Source organism: Corythoichthys intestinalis, chromosome 11 (genome assembly GCF_030265065.1).
Source record: "Corythoichthys intestinalis isolate RoL2023-P3 chromosome 11, ASM3026506v1, whole genome shotgun sequence".
Lineage (NCBI taxonomy): Eukaryota > Metazoa > Chordata > Actinopteri > Syngnathiformes > Syngnathidae > Corythoichthys > Corythoichthys intestinalis.
Window position 1 is genome coordinate 8,684,610 of NC_080405.1, and position 20,934 is coordinate 8,705,543.

Here is a 20,934-nt window from a genome sequence, read left to right on the forward strand (position 1 = left end):
TAGCTAATTTATTTTTCAGTTGTATTATATGTGCATTCCATGTTAATGAATCATCAAGTATTATACCTAATACCTTGTGTTCTCTAACACATTCAATAGCCACCTGGTTTACTTGAATGTCTAGGTGTACTTTCAGTCTTTTTTTTTTTTTGGCAAATAGCATATATTTGTTAAGAAATTTGTTACTTCTTCTATGTTGAAAAAGAAGAAGTAGAACTTCCCTTTTCCTCTCTGTCATCAGAATTAAAAAAAATATATAAAAACTACTCAACACTCTTTCTCGCATTCCTTTTCGAGGCGGGTGACGTCGATATGAGATCTACACTTGGACTGGTATTGCTCCTCATTGTTTCTCAAGGTCAGCCGTTTTAGTCTTTGAGAAATAATTAAAAGCCACAGTAAATATTTCATATGATGAAATTCAAGTGTGGCTGTTCTTTTGATTTATCGTCTAAAATCTCCAATATTTGTTTACTTATTTTGGATGCGTGCTAAAAATGTTTTAAGCAGAGAAAATGTAACACCTCTTTTTGTTCAGCTTGATACATTCAGATGTATTTTCCAAAGCACTACACTTACTATACAGCACTTTTATATAATTGTGACAACCATATTGAATGTATTTACCGTACTTTTCGGACTATAAGCCACTACTTTTTCCCCCTCATTTTAAATCCTGCGGCTTCTGGTCCAGAGCGGTTTATATGTTGATTTATTTTGGTTAATAGGTAACACTTTATTTGATAGCGGCGTCATAAGAACGTCATTAGTATGACCTGACACTGTGATAGACTTCATAATGGTAATGGTTCATAATTATTGTATTTTTGTTACCATGCATGCATTTTGAAACGTGAAAAAAATCAATGGGAAAAATTAGCCACTACTGCATTGGCATTATAGTTCGCAATATTTACGAAAAATAAATGCTAACTGCATTGTTGTTGCTTTTAACCAAGAATCGAGACCGTTTTATGTCCATATCTATAAAGAATTCAGGGATTTAAACATTGATTTACTAGAATTTTCACCGGAAAAGCTCTGCTTACATTAGGCGGCCGCTAGCTACATTCACTAACAGACTAGCATTGTACTTTGACATATTTACATAAAATAAATGCTAACTGCACGTTTTTTTTTTTTTCTTTTAACCAAGAATCGAGACCGTTTTATGTCCATATCTATAAAGAATTCGGGGATTTCAGCATTTATTCACAAGAATTTTCACCGGAAAAGCTCTGTTTACATTAGCGGGCACTAGCTACATTCACTAACAGACTAGCATTGTATTTTGACATATTTATGTAAAATAGGATGACCATATTTTGATTTCCAAAAAAGAGGACACTCAGCCCGGCCTCAAGACACTTGAATTTTACTCGAAGTTCACTCAAAGATGCCTATATCACTTTAATATATTTGAAGTGTGCCCCCTCAAATTGCAGTTTGGAAAAAAAAAAAAAAAAAGACTTAAAAAAAAAAAATATATATATATATATATATTAGGGCTGTCAAAATTATCGCGTTAACGCGCGGTAATTATTTTTTTTTAATTAATCACGTTAAAATATTTGACGCAATTAACGCAAATGTCCTACTCAGACAGTATTCTGCCTTTTGGTAAGTTTTACAGCAAGGCTTTTTGTGCTGTCTAACAGCGAACTCTTGTGGTCGCTTTGCGACATGGTTTATTTTTTTCTTGCCAGTTCAATATGGCTGCACGACGTCTCGGGCTGACGCCTATGTTGTAATGTTGTGCTTATATGATCCTTGGACAAGATTTGTCCGTAAGTATGGCTGTTGTAAAGAATGTACATATTATGTTAGTAAGCGAAATGTTATATTTTTTGTATGAGACGCTTTTTGTTTATGTTCAGTGAACCTGTATAGCGTGCTAAGCTAGCGTTGTTGCTAATGCAATGCTTGTGTACTTTTTTTTTGTAGTTTTACGACGGTCTAAAGAGGACAATGGTTTGAGGCTATTTTATTAATAAATCAGATGAAAAAGGAAGAAGTCTGATTATTAAGGCGTCGTTCACTAGCTGTCTAGCTTTGGAAAAAGTAGACGCTTCGGAGTGAGGACAGCATAGACAGATTTAAATGACAGTAGAGTGAAATGCCCACTACATTCCTTATATACCGTATGTTGAATGTATATATCCATCTTGTGTCTTTATTATCTTTCCATTCCAACAATTTATTTTACAGAATATATATATAATTTACAGAAAAATATGGCATATTTTATAGATGGTTTGAATTGCGATTAATTGCGATTAATTACGATTAATTAATTTTTTTTGCTGTAATTAACTCGATTAAAAATTTTAATCGTTTGACAGCCCTAATATATATATATATATATATATGTATATATATATACACATACAGTGGGGAGAACATGAGACATATTTTGACAGTGTCATTCATGATTATATATATATATATATATGTATATATACTATATATAAATATTCGTATAATATATAATGCAGACCCAAAGAAATCTTGTCCAGTCAATACACATACACACAGTAGGCTATGTGCCAACTACACATTTCTATAAATTACTATCAGGACAATTGTCCTTGACAAATTGTTATTCCCATTCAATTGATATTCTCATTCAATGTTCTAGAGATTGCACACAAACAAAAACCGAAATAAACTGACAAACTATTCAACCAGCATGTTTCTAAACGTAGCAGTTCAAAACTACGTTTCCCATAATGCCTCGCGCGGTTTAGCTTACTGATAGCTAGCTGAGGCAAAAATCAACCTTTGCTATAAAAGTTTACAATCATCGGCAGCGAAACGATGCAACACTAAACGGGATTTTACAGTCAAAGCTCCGACAGGAGTCAACAGTTGCCATTATATACGTATTTATCGTAAAAGACTTCAGGCGTTGTTGCCAAATCATCAACCCAGATGGCGGTAATGCCTCATGAAAGGGGTAAACTGCCAACATAAACAAGGGAACTAGTCCTTCCCTCCCTACTACTAGGAGCCATGTCATCGCAGGCAGGCGCTGCCACCCAGCGGCCGGAGGGATTCTCTTCAAATTGGTCTCGTGAAAAATCATAAAAACCAGTCATTTTTATGAATTTATAAAACCCGCCCAGACGACGAGGATACTTCGTTAAAGTAGGACTTGTCTGAGCAAAAGAGGACGTTCGGTCACCATAATGTAAAATAAATGCTAACTGCACTTTTTTTTTTGCTTTTAACCAAGAATCAAGACCGTTTTACGTCCATATCTATTAAGAATTCGGGATTTAAGCATTTATTTACAAGAATTTTCACCAGAAAAGCTCTGTTTACATTAGGCGGCCGCTAGCTACATTCACTAACAGACTAGCATTGTACTTTGACATATTTACATAAAATAAAGTCTAACTGCATGTTTTTTTTCTCCTTTCACCAAAAATCGAGACCATTTTACGTCCATATCTATCAAGAATTCAGGGACTTAAGGGTTTACTCACTAGCATTTTTATCGAAAAAAGTTCTTGTCTGTGATTCCACTCTGTCAGCTTTGACGGCTTGCCTAACAATACAGGCCCCCTATTTATCGGCCCCGTGCCCCGTGCCCTGTCGAAACATTATAAAGTCTATAACACTGTCTTATGACGTCAATGTCAAATAAAGTGTTACTGGCTAGTATCAATTGGTGTAAATATCCTGTAATGCAGTGAGGAGTCGGGGACAGCTGCAGCGAATAGTCCGGTGCGGCTAGTCGATGAACAAATGCCGCTTTTGTGTCAAATTTGGTGGGTGGCAGCTTATAGTCAGGTACGCCTTATAGTCCAAAAATTATGATACATCACATTACATGATTTAACAAGGCTTGCAATTATTCTCTTACTCTGAAAACAAAAAGGTATATTGTCCATACAATGAATATTAGCAAAATCAATGATTTTATAAATTTGACCTTTCATCTAGTTTTAGAAAAAAGCTCTTAACATGTGTGATTTAAATGTTTTTTGTTTGTTTGTTTGTTGAAATTGGTTTTAATTATTTATTCCTTTCTAGGTGTGAGTAAGCGTTGTGATGGCAGAAAAGAAGGGGCTCAGTGTTACGGACAACTGGATGGAGAAATAGAAATTAAATTGATGGACATAGTCCCAAACAATTTTTACTGGTATAGAGAAAAACAAGTGTATTATAGATGGAGGAATGGCCGTGCGTCGAATCTTTTTGCACGACTTTCAAAACTTAGCTTCACCCCAATCAATGGGACAATGAAGATGGTAAACCTGACGAGCACTGATAGTGGCAACTATTCTCTTAGAATCTTTGACGACAACGGACGTTCAGTTAAGGAATGGACAATACAGCTCTTCATTGAAGGTGAATTAATATCTAGCACATTTGTATTCTTTTGATTCCATCTATTTCATTTTCATCTCTGTATGCTGCAATAAACAGCCTCACTTTGCAAATTCTCTGATCCTCTCAATGAGACATTGTCAGGAAAATCCTTAATAATACCAGGAGTCTCGCCTCCCATCCATTGGGGATTAAATCATCAGGTCAGTCGTCCACTCGGACGTCACTCGAGCTTATACCTTTTTACATGCGGCATGGAAGTAAGAAGTGAAACACACGAAGGATGCGTTCACAAGCAAACTTGGTTTATTTCCACAATGCATTTTTCCTTTATAGCAACATGGATACATATTCATGAAACAAATTAAACATTCATGCACGGCGATCGTTTATTGGTTTCTCATTCAGTGAGCCATCCTCCTCCTCACTCGCCCTCCCCAGCCACATGTGTTTCTTCCCCTAGTGAGATAATGTCAAAATGTTTTACAACAATGCTATCTCCTTTAAGCAGTTGAGTACTTCAAGAAACACCATTTGTTTGAAGCAACATCTGTTTCTCGTAAACTTATCCCCAGAGGAGGCTTTGAGTAGCCAGCCCACCACCCCCTCTTTACTGTGGAATGTGGCCTGTGGCAATTTAAGGCACATAGTGAATACATGGGTTACAATTGAATAAAACCACTAACTAGGATAAATGCAATTCCCTTTTTCTTACTAATATTTCCCTAACATTTCCCCCCTGTTTATTAAATTTAACCCCATAATAGTATAGGAAGTGCCTTATTTGGTGATGTTTCTCAAAAAGGAACGTTTACTATGAAACAGAAGTGAAACTTGTCACAGCTCAACTTGGGGATTTTCCACAGAAGATATTGTAAGGTACGACCTTGGAAAACTTAGCTGTAGCTGGGACGAAAGGGAGTCAAAGCCTGATAAGTAACTGATAACTAACATCTTTTGGAAGTTCAAAGAAAAACAACACATGAACTCGGATGAATGCCCTAACCAATGAATATAGTATCACACCAGTAGTTGTTTTATAAGCATGAATAAAATATATTCCCCCCTGTCCATCATGATTAAAAACACAGTCAAAGGAAAAAATGGAAACCAAACTCTCATTATACGCTGTTTTTCCCTTTTTTTTTTTTTCTTCATTTTCCTATAAATGTATGTACATTGCACTATCTAGAACTCCTGACAATGCTTTTCAGTTAATCCTTCATGAACCATTAGTTTATCTGATAGCTTTTACACACAAGTAATTACATCATCGTTAATAGAACCTTCAGTGTATGTTGGGGTGTGTGTAGGTGCACCAGTCTGTCTTTTCTTCGGGTGCAGTGTTATCCTCAACGATGTCTAGGAGGTCTAGTAGGGTGCCCGGCACTGGACCGTAAGAACACCTTGTTGTCTAACGTAGCGGGGTTGTGGCCAGGTGCCCGGTGCTCTGATGCGTAAAAGCACTGAGCCGTGAACACCTATTTTCTAACCACAACACCCGTTGTTGTCACTGCTATGCAAGAGAAGACCTGCGTCTAGTTGACTGCTGGTAGCTGCTCTCCCATTTCGGACAGCTCTCGTTTTTTGCAGTGTGACAGATGACTCCAAGTTGTTTTGCCTTCCACCTTGACTGCTGTGGGCCTGGCGATGGGAACCTTGTAGGGGCCTTCCCAACGCGGCTGGACCAGGGGCCTTCTTTTGATTACTTTGATGGAGACTTGGCCCCCTGGAGTGACAGGCTGTGGGCTTTCGTAGGAGCGGACGGGCTGCCAGCCGGGCGGAAAACCCTCCACCGCTCTTGATGACTTTAGGTGAGGTCGGGACCTTAGGAATCAGGCCCTGGTGGGCTAGTGTCGCTAGGTCCTTCTGGCATCCGGAAGAACCTGCACTGGGACTGACGAATTCACCCAGTGCATCCGTAGACTTTCACTGCAGTCGGGCTAAAGCCCACAATCTCGTAAGGACCATCCCAGCGTTCACCCAGCGTTCACTGTCCCACCAGGCATGCTGCAACACTTTCAGGAACACCAAGTCTCCGACCCGCACCTTGAGAGTCTGTGGATCAGAACATTCTGGCAGATCATTGTTGTCTCGAACATGTCTTGGATCAAACTGTTTCCTTAGGTGAGCTGGAATGCTGCCAGAACCTTTAACAGGTCCTGGGGCTAAATCTGGAAGTCTAAAAGGTGGCAAGGTCTTTCCTTCTGCATCAGTCTGTTATTAATCTGTCCCATTTGTCTTTTTCCACTAGTCCGGCAGACTGGGGTCTCTATCACACATTACATTAATTACTGGTTTTTCATCCTCATGTGTGCACGGAAAAATCTTAACACATCTAGCTATTTTCACCAGGCAATATATTTTCCCCAACCCTCTGTTTACTCTATTTAACTCAATGCAATGTCTGAAATAGTTCAGTTGGTTCTAGAAACCTCCCTCTTTTTGGTCTCTCTTAACATTGTTTATGCAAAGTAAACACTGAAAAAAAAAAATTTTCCCCCCAATTTTTTTTTTTTCCAAGTATGAATTGAATACATTGGGCCACAATTGTCATAGTGTCTATTAACCAATTATTAACCAACTCAGTCCTCCCCCCTGTAGACACTTGACAATCATGTGGCTCAATTCAGCTGCCCATATGATCAATAATTTTGGTAGAAACCTTTAATCGCCCATTTTTGCTTTTCTGTTTGCGATGCTATGTTCTGATAGCCTTTAAGTTTTTCATCTATTAGTTGTTGCGGTTCAGTTTCAGCTAATCGGTGTATTTTAGCTTTATTGCGTTGATTTACAACCGCTACCTTGGCTGCTTCATCTGCTAGCCTGTTTCCGATTGACACGTTATCAAGCCCATTATTTTTGGCTTCACATTTACAAATAACTAACGCATTCGGTAATTTCATTACATCCAGTAATTGTTTTAACTTGTGTTCCCGTGTTTCCGCTTGATGTTGTGAAACCTCTTAAGTTCCATTGTTTACAAAATTAGTGAGTTGATCCGAACACATACTGGCTATCAGTATAAATAGTACTTTATCATGATGATAAATGTGCGCGATACAAGCATGTTATGGTCCTAAATTTTCAACTGCTCTATCATAAGTTGGATCAGGATCTGAAATGTTTTTTTTAAACCGCAATGTTACATGGTAATCATTTGAATTCATGACGTCAACGTTTCCACCCTTTGTTAGTCTTTTTATTCCTGCAATTAGTGCCTCAACTGTTTTTTCTAGCCCCCCGAGTGGGGGCGTCAAGTGACCAATGGTATCAGACGTCATCATAAGCCTCCACAACGAACTGTGAAGTCTGATCAGTTGCTATTTTGTATCTTCCCAGTAGATTGTGTGGCCAGTTAGGTGCCATGACAACTATACACATTGTTTCTGGATCTTCTTTGGGTTTACTTATCGCATTTAAAGTTGTTTTCCCGTTAGCTGACATGACGCAGATTGTTTTATTACTTGGTCTTAAACGTGCAATGTCTTTAACGCACGAATGTTCCGCTCCTGAATCTACAAGAAAAAAGTTGGAGTGCTTCCCATCAATATTGTCATTTCTGGCCTTTGTTTAAAATTCATGTCGTTTATGGAGAGGTACATATCAGCCTCCCCCTCAGGCAAGAACCCCCCCTCAGAGGCCTCACCCTCGGGGGGGTCAACACCGGCATTCCCCTCAGGGAGGACCTCCTTCGAAATCGCTCCCTCAGAGGCGCCAATGTCGCCGCACGGCCTTCAGATTCTCCTCCTCGGCCTTCTGTCCCCCACCTTTCCTTCCTCCATCTCCCACTCACATTCCTTTGCTAAATGTCCTCTTTAATGGCACAAAAGGCACCATATCTATTTTTCTCTATTTACTTAGTTACCTTCTATGAACTCCACGTTAAACATATCCACAAAATCAACCAAAGGCTAGGTAAATAAATCAAGCTTATCTTGGGAGAATTGTAATCATATATCGCAAATTTGAGAACAACGAACCCATCTCTTAAACCCCATACTATTACTGTTACCGTTACTATTACCATTTCAAAACAGTTTACGTTCCGCAATCAACCCAAAGTTACAGAGTTACAATTCTCCCAGTATAATCATTTCCACTTGGCAAATGCCAATATTTGCTTATGATCAATTTTGTCAGCTCCCATTTTAATCAGTAAATTGAATTTTGCAGCGGCATTAATATATCGCGCAATGTTCCACTCAAACTTACAAAATTGGAATTTTTCTTTGTTTTGGAATTTCTTTAGAGCTGACAAAATGTCTTTTCACCTTCTTTGGGTCACTGCTGAAGATTCATCAACATGTAATCCAAAAATTACGATTCCACGACGCAATTATAATCTATTCAATTGATTGTTTTTAATCAAAATCTAATTCTTTAGGATCAATTTACTTCACAAAATTTTTTAACTTTCTCTTTTATTCCACTATGGCTTCTCTGCTATTCTTTAACACTTAAAACACTACCTCTTATAGCATTCAATTCAATTGTTTAATTCCAATCATTTTCAACTGACATCCATATAATTTATAATGGAGGATAATTCAGCAGTCCAGAGGAGAACAAAGAATGTTTTTTCGTGCACTAAAAAACATCCATTTGTATTTCACTCCAGGTTGGTAGAATTATCTGCTTTACGTGTGAAATTTAGAACGTTTTTTTAATCCCAACTTTTGATTTGTGATCATTATTTATACACTCCTTGTAACAACTTGTTTCCCTAGTTTAGACTATCTCTGCCGTTCTTAAAAAGCGGCAAGTTTAAAATCTCTCTAACATCTGCTAAAACTGATTTTCCACCAGCTGTTAATATTTATTTATTTTGTGACATATACCAAACCGCTGCTCCTTCCTCAGCAGCAGTTTGCTAATCAACATTTGGACCTCTCTTTATCTATAAGACTTGTATTGATATCTATTATCATTCCCAAGAATTAATGGGAAGTCTTTTGACAGTTCTTACAGTATGTTGCCATGTACTTCAAAATCTAATTTAGTCAATCTATTCATTATGTCATTATGTGTGAGTCCTTTTCTCTTTAAATCTGCCAATAATGAGTACATTTTTCTATTTCTGAATCGCTTTTTTCATTGAAAAATTTTCATAACGTCTCACTAAGATCATTTCTCTTAAATCTAGCCGAATAATTTTCTCCATCTTATTTTGAATGCTAAAGACTAGTTCGAAGATTAATACGTCAGGTTACTCTACTTGGAGTAAATATTATCATTTGTTTCTTATTAGCCCGATACATCTAAAAGTTGGTGATTTCTCACCTGAATTCAGAAGAATTTACTTTCAAATAATATTATGAACAATATCTATTCTTGAATGAAGAACATTTCTAACAATCTAATTTTCTTTTTATTAAACATACTATCTTTTTGCTTAAAATAAATCTGTTAATTTTATTTTCATACAGCTATTTATCAACAGTTGATCTTTTCCTTTTTCAAAACATTAACTATTTACTTTCTCTTTTAGCCATTATCATATTTTCTTTTAAGAGCGTTCTATAAGTTTCAGTTTAGCTCAATAGTCTATTTTTATCTCTAATGAGATTCCATTTAAAAAATTCATATCCTAAATAGTACAAGGGAAAGGCTGGAATATTCCCAGCTGCAATTACAACCTTCCCTTATAATTAATTTGGGCAAAAACCCAGCGGATGCCGTCGAGGACCCCATGTTGCAAATAGGGGCCACCAAAGTGGCCCCTATTTGAAGTGGGAACTCCTCATGTTGAAAAACATCTTTTTTCCCGATTTTGCGCAATAAACGGTCAACTAATTACGCAACGAACGGTCAGCTATTTACAAACAATTCCCTCGTTTATCGACGCTCGTCTCACACGCCCAAAAATTTCCAAGCCCTACTTCCACAGCTCCTCTTTTCCACTTCAGCTCCTTTTCTCCACTTCAGACGTCCATCAAACAACCAAACACACTCGCTGCTCATCTTAAATTTACGGTTACCTCTGCCCTTCATGCAATTTACTCAAACCTTATACACAGAAATTCCTATTCACGACCGAATTCACCTTTCATTTTTTCTCCGTTCCATCATTTTTCGGTCTATTTTCTTTTACGACTGTTTTACTCCTAGACTCCGCCATTATACTTAGTTTCAGTTTCAGGAGATTTAAACGCAACCTACTTTTGCAATAAAGAACGGACCCGCCCTGGGTTTACTCCCTTCTTTAGCTCAAGGTATCCTACTTTTGCCCAACCCTGGGCTCAAGGCTTTTACGCGTCGCACTCCGCGAACTTCGTATCTGACCGAAGACCGCTCTCGACCCCCCTCTGCCACCGCCGACACTCCTCAATAAGTGAAAAGTGTAAACGACCGGGTAAGCGCCCCCTCCCGCCACCGCTGTCACTCGTCAGTAGTGAGAACGACCGGGGTAGGCTACTTTCATCTACTGTCGCGAATCAGTGTAGAGAAAGTCCAATCTGACCTGAGAGGATATGACGCTTCTCCTGATGGCGATTCACCGTCGACAGCCGTCTTCCCCAAAAATGCCGAGCTCCGTGATCTTCCTCGGCACTCCTAATGCGCCGGGTGTTGGAGGATCCACACCTTCAGGGAAGAGGGCCTCTGACGGTCCGGGGTCGGGCCCCACGTTGGGCGTCAATTATGCCAGGAAAATCCTTAATAATACCATGAGTCTCGCCTCCCACCCATTGGGGATTAAATCATCAGGTCAGTCGTCCACTCGGACGTCACTCGAGCTTATACCTTTTTACATGCGGCATGGAAGTAAGAAGTGAAACACACGAAGGATGCGTTCACAAGCAAACTTGGTTTATTTCCATAATGCATTTTTCCTTTATAGCAACATGGATACATATTTATTAAACAAATTAAACATTCATGCACGGCGATCGTTTATTGGTTTCTCATTCAGTGAGCCATCCTCCTCCTCACTCGCCCTCCCCAGCCACATGTGTTTCTTCCCCTAGTGAGATGTCAAAATGTTTTACAACACTGCTATCTCCTTTAAGCAGTTGAGTACTTCAAGAAACACCATTTGTTTGAAGCAACATCTGTTTCTCGTAAACTTATCCCCAGGGGAGGCTTTGAGTCGCCAGCCCACCACCCCATCTTTACTGTGGAATGTGGCCTGTGGCAATTTAAGGCACATAGTGAATACATGGGTTACAATTTAATAAAACCACTAAATAGGATAAATGCAATTCCCTTTTTCTTACTAATATTTCCCTAACAGACATAAAATGTAAACATTTAATAACAGGATGACAAAACATGAAAAAAACAGAACAGAACATCATTTTATAGAAATTGAGATATACATTTTGAGTAATGACGTTACAGAGCCTACCAACGCAATAACAGAGGGGTGGCCCAACAAGTAGCGCAAAAGTAGCACAAAAAAATGGAAGCCATCGGTTCCATTTTGCAGTAAATGGGGAATTTGAGATAATAATTTTGAGTGATACTTTGCAGAAATGAAATGCACCATTGCCGTTCTGTTCAGCCGAAAATCGGGGCTGAGTGGTATCGTCACTCAAAAATTATATCTCCCAAAAATTTTGACAGCAAAAACCAGCATAAACGAAGCATAAACGATTGACACCATTTTTAGCTTTTTTTTTTTTTTTTTTTTTAATCAAAATGGGGGGATGACTGACTTCAGATTGACCCCAGAAAAAATGTAAATATCTTAAAAACGATAGCAGCACAAACAAAATTTTTTACAGCACAAACATACCACAAACGATTGAAATCATTTTTATGTAAATTTGCGTGTGAGAAGAATTTATTTTGCTTAGACGGATCAAAGATGGTCATAAACCACTCAGGCCTTCTGGTCACAAACTAAATAATACTGTAGGAAAATGAGCTATAAAGAAAAACATATTGTTTTAAAGCAATGAAAGAATACATGCAAAATACTTGAAATATTTCTTTTTAAAACCAAACATCAGTCCCCTGTACAATACTTCAGCCCCATCGGATGCTGGTTGCATTTCACCTCACGCTTGTGTGGCCTTAACCATAACCATTATCAAGAATTAAAACATTTAAACAAAATATTAAACAAAATATTACACAACCAAATAAAATTACAAAACTATAGGTACCATATTTACAAGCAAACACAAAATTCTTATCACATCGTCACTTCCAAAAAATAAGCACTTGATAAATATACATGACAAACCTAATATGTCAAGTAAAACCAGCAAATTCTCAACATGTTCAGACCTACAAAACTTACCCCTCTGGCTTTTTTTGCAACAAATTCGTCTACAAAGACATTGTAGCAAATGAGCTCCCCTATTTTGTTATTTAGCTGCTTGTCCCATTCTGTAGTTGACCTCAGGTAGGATTTGATAAGTTTCAGCTTGGAGAAGTTCCTTTCTTCCTGAGCCACTGTGACAGGGTTAAGTGAGGGCAATTTTCTGGGCAGTCCAAAAGTTTGGGTAAATTTGTGACAGATCCTTATCATGCATGAAAGTTATTGTACTCTTGAACTGTAGTGTAGTGCCAAATGCCTTGCATCGCTGCAAGAATTCCTCACCAAAGCTTGAGAAGTTGGAGAGAACTCAAAATTTGTCTGTTACGTTTTCCATTGTAGTAAACCTCTTTGACACCAGATGTGGTTGCCCCCTCAAAGACGAAAAAAGTAAGGACTCTACTGAAGGCCAAGTTAGTAGAGTAAGAGTACTGTAGTGGTTATTTTTCACACGTCTACTCAAGTAAAGGTATAAAGTATGGCTTGTTAAACCCACTCTTAGAAGTACATTGTTATCAAAATGTTACTCAAGTAAATGTAATGGAGTAAATGTAACGCGTTACTACCCACTTCTGGAAATGAACCTTTTTACACCTAAGTCCTCTTTAACCATTTTCTTTTGCAACTTAATATTTACGGTGTATTTAATCAAGTAGACACAGCAGATGCACATGATTAGCTTTCGCTTCTTATGACATTAAAAATGTATTGCATGTTCCTCTAAGCTCCTGTTGCCACCATCCATCTGGTCCTAAAGATTCTGTCCAACGGAGAACAGCTGGTGTATTGTTCCTCCAAAAGAGGGGATAACCTTCAATACAGGTGGAGTCTGAACCAAAAACCATTGCAGGACACGGATTTAGTTCATGGACATGTTCAGGCAAGCAACATCACTCTGAAACGACACATCTCAGGACAGCTTGTCTGCGCTGTTCGAAATAACGTCAGTGAAAACCAGGAAGGAGTTTATTTGTGTTGTGGTGAGTAAGAACACATTGATCTGAGAATTATGCTGATGCTAAGTACAGTTTGTTATTTTTTGTTTAAGTCCATTCATCCATGCATTAACATACAAACGAAAAAAATGTTTTTAGATTAAAATATCTTGAAAGTACGTAGATATGTACCGAAAGCAAAATTCTTGGCTGGAACCAAAAACAGAATATTGGAAAGACTTGTCCATTAAGGACAAACCATTAAGGCCGAATAATTCACATGTATACAATAATTTTTTTTATTTCATTAAAAAAAAAAAAACATAATTATTTTCCAAATGATGCCCTTTGCCTTGGCACCATCCCGATTAAACTTTTTCACCCTCTCGAAAGCCTCTGCCACAGGAGTCTGTACGCGACGAGCGACTTCTTTTTTTTCCGCATTTATGTGAGCTTCTTATAGCCTACTCGCCGTATTGTTCTGCGTGTTTGATCAAACCTGAGGTGGAAAAAATCTTTTGTGTTGTACCCTCTCGAGACAATTCATTAGAACGGGTTCTACAGATGCAGGGTTCGTGCACCTTTTTCATTGCCAAATTCAAGCACTTTTTAAGGCCTTTCAAGACCAATTTTCCAGTTTTCCAGTGCAGTATATTTACTTTTTTTTTTTTTTTTAATTGAAAGTTTACTTTGGAATTTCAGTGCTGGGGTCTTCACAGCTATGATTAGTTTTACTTTATTCTGTTTGTGTAGTGACAGGCTAGTAAACAAGTAGGCAGTCAAATGTTAGTGAACTAACGTTAATAGTTAAGTCTACGTTTTTACTACATGCTATCAAATATATATATATATATATATATATATATATATATATATATATATATATATATATATATATATATATATATATATATATATATGTATATATATACAGTGCCTTGCAAAAGTATTCGGCCCCCTTGAACCTTGCAACCTTTCGCCACATTTCAGGCTTCAAACATAAAGATATAAAATTTTAATTTTTTGTCAAGAATCAACAACAAGTGGGACACAATCGTGAAGTGGAACAAAATTTATTGGATAATTTAAACTTTTTTAACAAATAAAAAACTGAAAAGTGGTGCGTGCAATATTATTCGGCCCCCTTGCGTTAATACTTTGTAGCGCCACCTTTTGCTCCAATTACAGCTGCAAGTCACTTGGGGTATGTTTCTATCAGTTTTGCACATCGAGAGACTGACATTCTTGCCCATTCTTCCTTGCAAAACAGCTCGAGCTCAGTGAGGTTGGATGGAGCGTGTTTGTGAACAGCAGTCTTCAGCTCTTTCCACAGATTCTCGATTGGATTCAGGTCTGGACCCGATTAAACTTTTTCACCCTCTCGAAAGCCTCTGCCACAGCAGTCTGTACGCGACGAGCGACTTCTTTTTTTTCCGCATTTATGTGAGCTTCTTATAGCCTACTCGCCGTATTGTTCTGCGTGTTTGATTAAACCTGAGGTGGAAAAAATCTTTTGTGTTGTACCCCCTCGAGACAATTAATTAGAACAGGTTCTACAGATGCAGGGTTCGTGCGCCTTTTTCATTGCCAAATTCAAGCACTTTTTAAGGCCTTTCAAGACCAATTTTCCAGGTTTTCCAGTGCAGTGGTACCTCTACATACAATCGCTTCAACACAATCTTTTCGACATCCGACGTAGAATTTGACTGGCCATTTGATTCTATATCCGACGACCAGTATTGTCAGTAACGCGTTACAAAAGGCTAGTTTCATACCGTAGGTCTTAATGCACAAATCCCATTTTTTGTCATATCTGTTTTTTTGCCGTGCCCGTTCTGACTGCCTTTGTCTATTGAGCCTATTCAAGTATCATGCGTGTGCATTAATTAGCAGTCCGAAATGCGCTGAGAAAATCGACCCGCATTCGCAGGAGCATCAAAACAAATGACCACACATGCTGGCTCAACGTCATTCAAAGGTGATCATATTTTGATTTCCAAAAAGAGGACACAAATAACAGACATAAATAATCCCCCTTTAGTCTTATATTCAAAGTTCATATGGGGGCTGATGACGTTAGGTTATCTTGAAGAATTTGAAGGTAATCCTCCTTCTTCATTATCCCATTTACTCTCTGTAAAGCACCAGTTCCATTGGCAGGAAACAGCCCCACAGCATAATACTACCACCACCGTGCTTGACGGTAGGCATGGTGTACTTGGGGTTAAAGGCCTCACCTTTTCTCCTCCAAACATATTGCTGGGCATTGTGGCCAAACAGCTCGATTTTTGTTTCGTCTGACCACAGAACTTTCCTCCAGAAGGTCTTATCTTTGTCCATGTGATCAGCAGCAAACTTCAGTCGAGCCTTAAGGTGCCGCTTTTGGAGCAAGGGCTTCCTTCTTGCACGGCAGCCTCTCAGTCCATGGAGATGCAAAACACGCTTGACTGTGGACACTGACACCTGTGTTCCAGCAGCTTCTAATTCTTGGCATATCTGCTTTTTGGTGATTCTCGGTTGAATCTTCACCCTCCTGACCAATTTTCTCTCAGCAGCAGGTGATAGCTTGCGTTTTCTTCCTGATCGTGGCAGTGACAAAACAGTGCCATGCACTTTATACTTACACACAATTGTTTGCCCTGTTGCTCTTGGGACCTGCAGCTGCTTTGAAATGGCTCCAAGTGACTTTCCTGACTTGTTCAAGTCAATGATTGTTCAAGTCAATAATCACTCACAAGAAATTGCTAATTCGTGTTGCTTTATGTATATTTTTGACCCAGCAGATTTGATCACTTTTTCTGTTAACCCATAATAAGGTCATAAAAGAACCAAACTTCATGAATGTTTTTTGTGACAAAGAAGTATCTGTTCCAATCACTCTATCGGAGAAAAATCAGAGTTGTAGGAATAACTGGAAACTCAAGAGAGCCATGACATTATGTTCTTCACAAATGTATGTAAACTTTTGACCACAACTGTATATACAGTATATATATATAAAATACATATATATTTCTGTCTCCATCCATGTACCAGTTTATAATGCACACCATGATTTTACAAGTTGATTTTGGGGAAAAAGAGTGCGCGTTATATTCGGGAAATTACGGTATATCTTTTCATTGGACAACACTGACAAGATGACACTTTGACACAATGAAAAGTAGTCTGTCTGCAGCTTATATAATAGAGTTAATTTACTTTCCCCTCAAAGTAACTCAAAATATTGCCATTAATATCTTAACCCCTGGCAACAAAAGTGAGTACACCCCTTAGAAACTACGTACATCCCTAAATGTCCAAAATGTAGTACTGCTTGTTATTTTCCCTCCAAAATGTGATGTGGCTCGTTACAGGAGTGCTGTCATCATTGCTGCAGAGATTGAAGAGGTGGGGGGTCAGCCTGTTAGTGCTCAGACCATACGCAGCACTCTACATCAAATTGGTGTGCATGGCTGTCACCCAAGGAGGAAGCCTCTTCTGAAGACGGTATATAAGAAAGCCCGCCCGTCTCATAAGACCATAGGACATGGTTCCAGTAATCAATGTGCTTCGTTGACATGTCTTCAGCAAACTGTTTGCGGGCTTTCTTGTGACCCCCCACCTCTTCAATCTCTGCAGCAATGCTGACAGCACGCCTGTAACTCACATGACATTTTGGAGGGAAAATGACAAGCAGTACTCAATTTGGACATTTAGGGATGTACGTAGTTTCTAACGGGCGTACTCACTTTTGTTGCCAGGGGTTTAGATATTTATGGCTATATTTTGAGTTATTTTGAGAGGAAACTAAATGAACTCTTTTATATAAGCTGCACACAGACTACTTTTCATTTGATCAAAGTGTCATTTTGTCAGTGTTGTCCCATGAAAAAATATACTTAACTGCAGAAATGCGAGGGGTGTACTCACTTTTGTGATAAACAGTAAGTGGCCTTAGGTGACTGTCTTGCCATACAGTTGTTTATGTGAACAACGACAGAGCCTTATTCATAGTGTGCATTTGGTGCGCCTTCTTTTCGGCTTTGGAAAAGACACCAAAAAAATTCCATCCCCAATCTTTCAGGGTACCTGTTGTTGGAATTACTTAAGGTAGGCCATGCACAGTGTTCAACCGTTGGGTTTTTACTATTTTAAAGTTAGAAAAAGATGTTTTAAGTCCCGACCACACAGGTGTCCGACTTCTGTGATTTAGGGGCGTGGTTTTGTGATAGCTTCATTAGCTTACAAAAATGTTGCTGACTTGGTGAGAAACCGTTTCAGGTTGTTTTCATAAGAACTTGTATCTTTTTCATACAGAAAAATTGTTCAGAACACATACAGTATAACTTACAATGTTTGTGTTTACCGAAACAGATTTGGGGCTGATCATTCGTACCGTTGTTTTATCGCTGATCATATTCATAGTGATCGGAGTTGTGATTTACATTCTGAAGAGATGCAACAAGACACATGAAGGTAAACAATGTTTGTAAACCGCTATATATATATCTTTTGAATTGATTTGATTTCTTTGCCACTGTCTCTGCAGTTACGGAAAATCTGGAATTAATTTATGTGAATACATGAAGAGAAGTAGATGCAACAGGGGGAAGAGAACGAATATAGCAGAGTTAAAAGTTCAGAGCCTTGATGTTGACATAAACACAAAAAATTTTGCGTATGTCCTGAAACAGGCAATGTTTATTTTATCAACAAGTAGAAGATTTGGTCCAATTTCCTTTTAAACTATAGTTGTTAGATGTCTTAAATCTTTACTTTTTTCATACAGGCTCAGCAGGAGATGCTTTTGCGGCATGTGAAATAGTCAATTTGTTAATAATATATTACATTGTACAGTTTTATTTTCAGAAGATGTATTTGCTTAGATTTTACTTTGTTTTACTAATCTGTTGGCATTGTAAATAAGAATCTTTTAATTGCCTTTAATGGATAAATAATGGTTAGAGGAAACAATACATACATTTTATTAGCGAACATATGTGATAAATAGTAAATGTTGAGTTCTACCCTAAACTGTACAACAACAACAAAAAAATAGTAAAGTACAAAAGAAAAACAACGTACAAATACTGTGTGCATTTATTTACAATGCTGTAATTTGAGTACATTGTTTTACTAGAGAAAGATAACAGCGAGGGAAAGTGCATTATATATAAGGGCTAATGTTTATATAATTATTTATTATACATATGTATTATTTACGACCTGCGATTGGCTGGCAACGAGTTTAGGGTGTTTATACATTCCATTCTGCTCATAAAAGCTGGGATTACTCCAGCACCCAGCTACTCATGTGAAGATCCTACACTTTAAAAGTGTAGTAGTCCCAAAAACATGTACCATGATCTACAAAGTCTCAAAAAAAATATCATTTCAAAACATTGGAATATCATGGAAAAATTAAATTAATATCCATAATTACAAAATGCATGATATTCACTTTGATTTCAATTCCATTTCTTTGGAAATGGTCAAAAGCTATTTGTATTTTAACCCCATCCTGCTCCTGATTTGAATCTTCTTTACACATCATTGGCGCTGCACTTTCCTGGTTCGGCTGACCGACAACAATTATCAGCATCAACAACTGCACATCCTGCTTTTTTCCCCTACCACAAGGTGTCCCACAAGGATCAGAACTCGTCCCCCTTCTCTTGATCATTTACATCCTCCTCCTTGGTCAGATCACCCGTAAGCATGGACTACAATTTCATTTCTACGCAGACGGCATCCAAATCTATATCTCCACAAAATCATCTCGGACGCCGCTCTATCTACACTTCACAACTTTCTAAGTGAAATTAAATCCTAGATGCAAGCAAACTTCAACATCTTCAACTTAACAGCGAGAGATCGGACATGATCATCATTGACCCTGCAGCTCACATCAAAGTCAGTTTTCCTCTCTTTCAACAGCTGTACCCTGTCTCTCAACACATTGCCGCAACCTGTGCGTGCAACAAACAACCCTGGACTCAGTTGTCCATTTAATTGTCTGACAGAATAATGTAATCAGCATGGGTAGTTACCCCTGATTGGTTTCAATGCACGTTTTCTGGACCAATTAAAAAAAAAAAAGAACAACTTGTTAAATGAATGCGATTAAAAAGGACAATGCAAAAGAAAACTAATCAAATCTTTAATAGAAAGAACAGAGCTGAAGAACCTTATTTAATTTTATTTGCTCTGATGGGGAGGTTCAGAACATCTTCCATGTTAATGTGTACATTTGGACTTACTTTTGTTTATCTATGTTTGCTACTTATTTATTTCCTTCTAATTGAAAAAAGTCCATGTTTAAAATATATTCCATTTCAATATGTCATTTGCACTCATTATTGTTATTGTATGTTACTTATATCTTGATTATTAAAAAATAGGTCAATGTTAACATGATAATCAAATCCCATGTTCATAATTTTTTTCTAAAGTAGTTAAACTTGAGGTTTTGCATTTAGATGTGAGGAAATGAGGGAAAATAAAAAACTAGGAAAGGGAGGTTGGGGTTACTGGCAGTGTTCCCTTCTAAGCTGCGCGCGTGCGCAATCGCGCACTGCTTGCACAAACTCTGCACACAAGAAAATCGATGCAGCGCACAAAATGAAATTCAACGTAAATGTATTGTAGTGTCGGCGCCGCAGCACAACATTTCTATTGGTGCGTTCGATACGGCAACGCAACGCTCCTATTGGTGCGTTCCATATGGCAACGCAACGTTCTCCTATGTGGGTTACTACACCACGATTTTATACAGTTGTGAGGTGCATGACTTGGGCGGGTGCGGAGAAAAATAAAGAGTGAAAAATCAGCTTGACTCAAGTGCTGATTTACAGAAGCAAAATTCCGCTGCCAATTTTTGCCATAGCAACAGTATTATTTAATATCTAAGTGTAGAACTGATATAATCTAGTTAATCAGAACAACAAAAATGTTTTCTGTACCGTTTTGCAACTCAATGAGCAATGAGCCATTGATGTGACACAGTTCACTTCACTTTCGCTATGCAGCCCATATGTGCCTTGCAGGTTAGCTAGCCAACAACATTGCAGCAGAGTGGAGACGCAAATGCTAACCCGTTATCATGGTGAAAGGAACAAGCAGCGATACTACACTCATCAAGCCAAAGTGAAAAAGAAATGCGGATCTTTTAAGATGAAATGGCTGTCAGAGTACAATATGTGCAAATACAAGCAGTGAAACTGAATGAGATTTTTTCCTGTGTGTGTGTGTGTGTGTGTTTTTTTTTAAGCTATTCTTTATAGATGCTTTGACAAAGGGTATAGGAATCTTGAGCGTCCTTATTGTGTGAACAGTTTTAATGTGGGAGTATGACTCATTGTGGTTGTTCATTATGTTTTATTTATTAACTCACCTATGCCACAATTGGACCTTTTC

At 38.1% G+C, this 20,934-nt stretch overlaps 1 protein-coding gene across 3 annotated transcripts; it reads left to right on the top strand.

Moving 5' to 3' along the window:
- The first annotated feature begins 302 nt into the window (after window positions 1-302).
- LOC130924521 (uncharacterized) lies at window positions 303-19,768 on the top strand. 3 transcript variants are annotated; one of them, XM_057851153.1, is made up of 5 exons: window positions 303-358; window positions 4,039-4,356; window positions 13,327-13,581; window positions 17,893-17,994; window positions 19,118-19,768. In XM_057851153.1, exons 1-5 carry the CDS (start codon window positions 313-315, stop codon window positions 19,195-19,197), a joined length of 801 nt encoding a protein of 266 aa, XP_057707136.1. In that variant the 5' UTR covers window positions 303-312; the 3' UTR covers window positions 19,198-19,768. The 3 variants fall into 3 exon arrangements, with proteins under 3 accessions (XP_057707136.1, XP_057707135.1, XP_057707137.1); XM_057851152.1 differs by having other exon boundaries at window positions 19,159-19,768; XM_057851154.1 differs by lacking the exon at window positions 19,118-19,768 and adding an exon at window positions 18,068-18,680.
- Window positions 19,769-20,934: the final 1,166 nt, after the last annotated feature.

Bases quoted from the DNA above. Each gene is read 5' to 3' on its own strand.
- LOC130924521 (XM_057851152.1), top strand. From the start codon at position 313: ATGAGATCTACACTTGGACTGGTATTGCTCCTCATTGTTTCTCAAG. The intron at 4,357-13,326 runs GTGAATTAATAT...TGTTCCTCTAAG, and splicing joins AATACAGCTCTTCATTGAAG to CTCCTGTTGCCACCATCCAT. The intron at 17,995-19,158 runs GTAAACAATGTT...CCCTACCACAAG, and splicing joins ATGCAACAAGACACATGAAG to GTGTCCCACAAGGATCAGAA.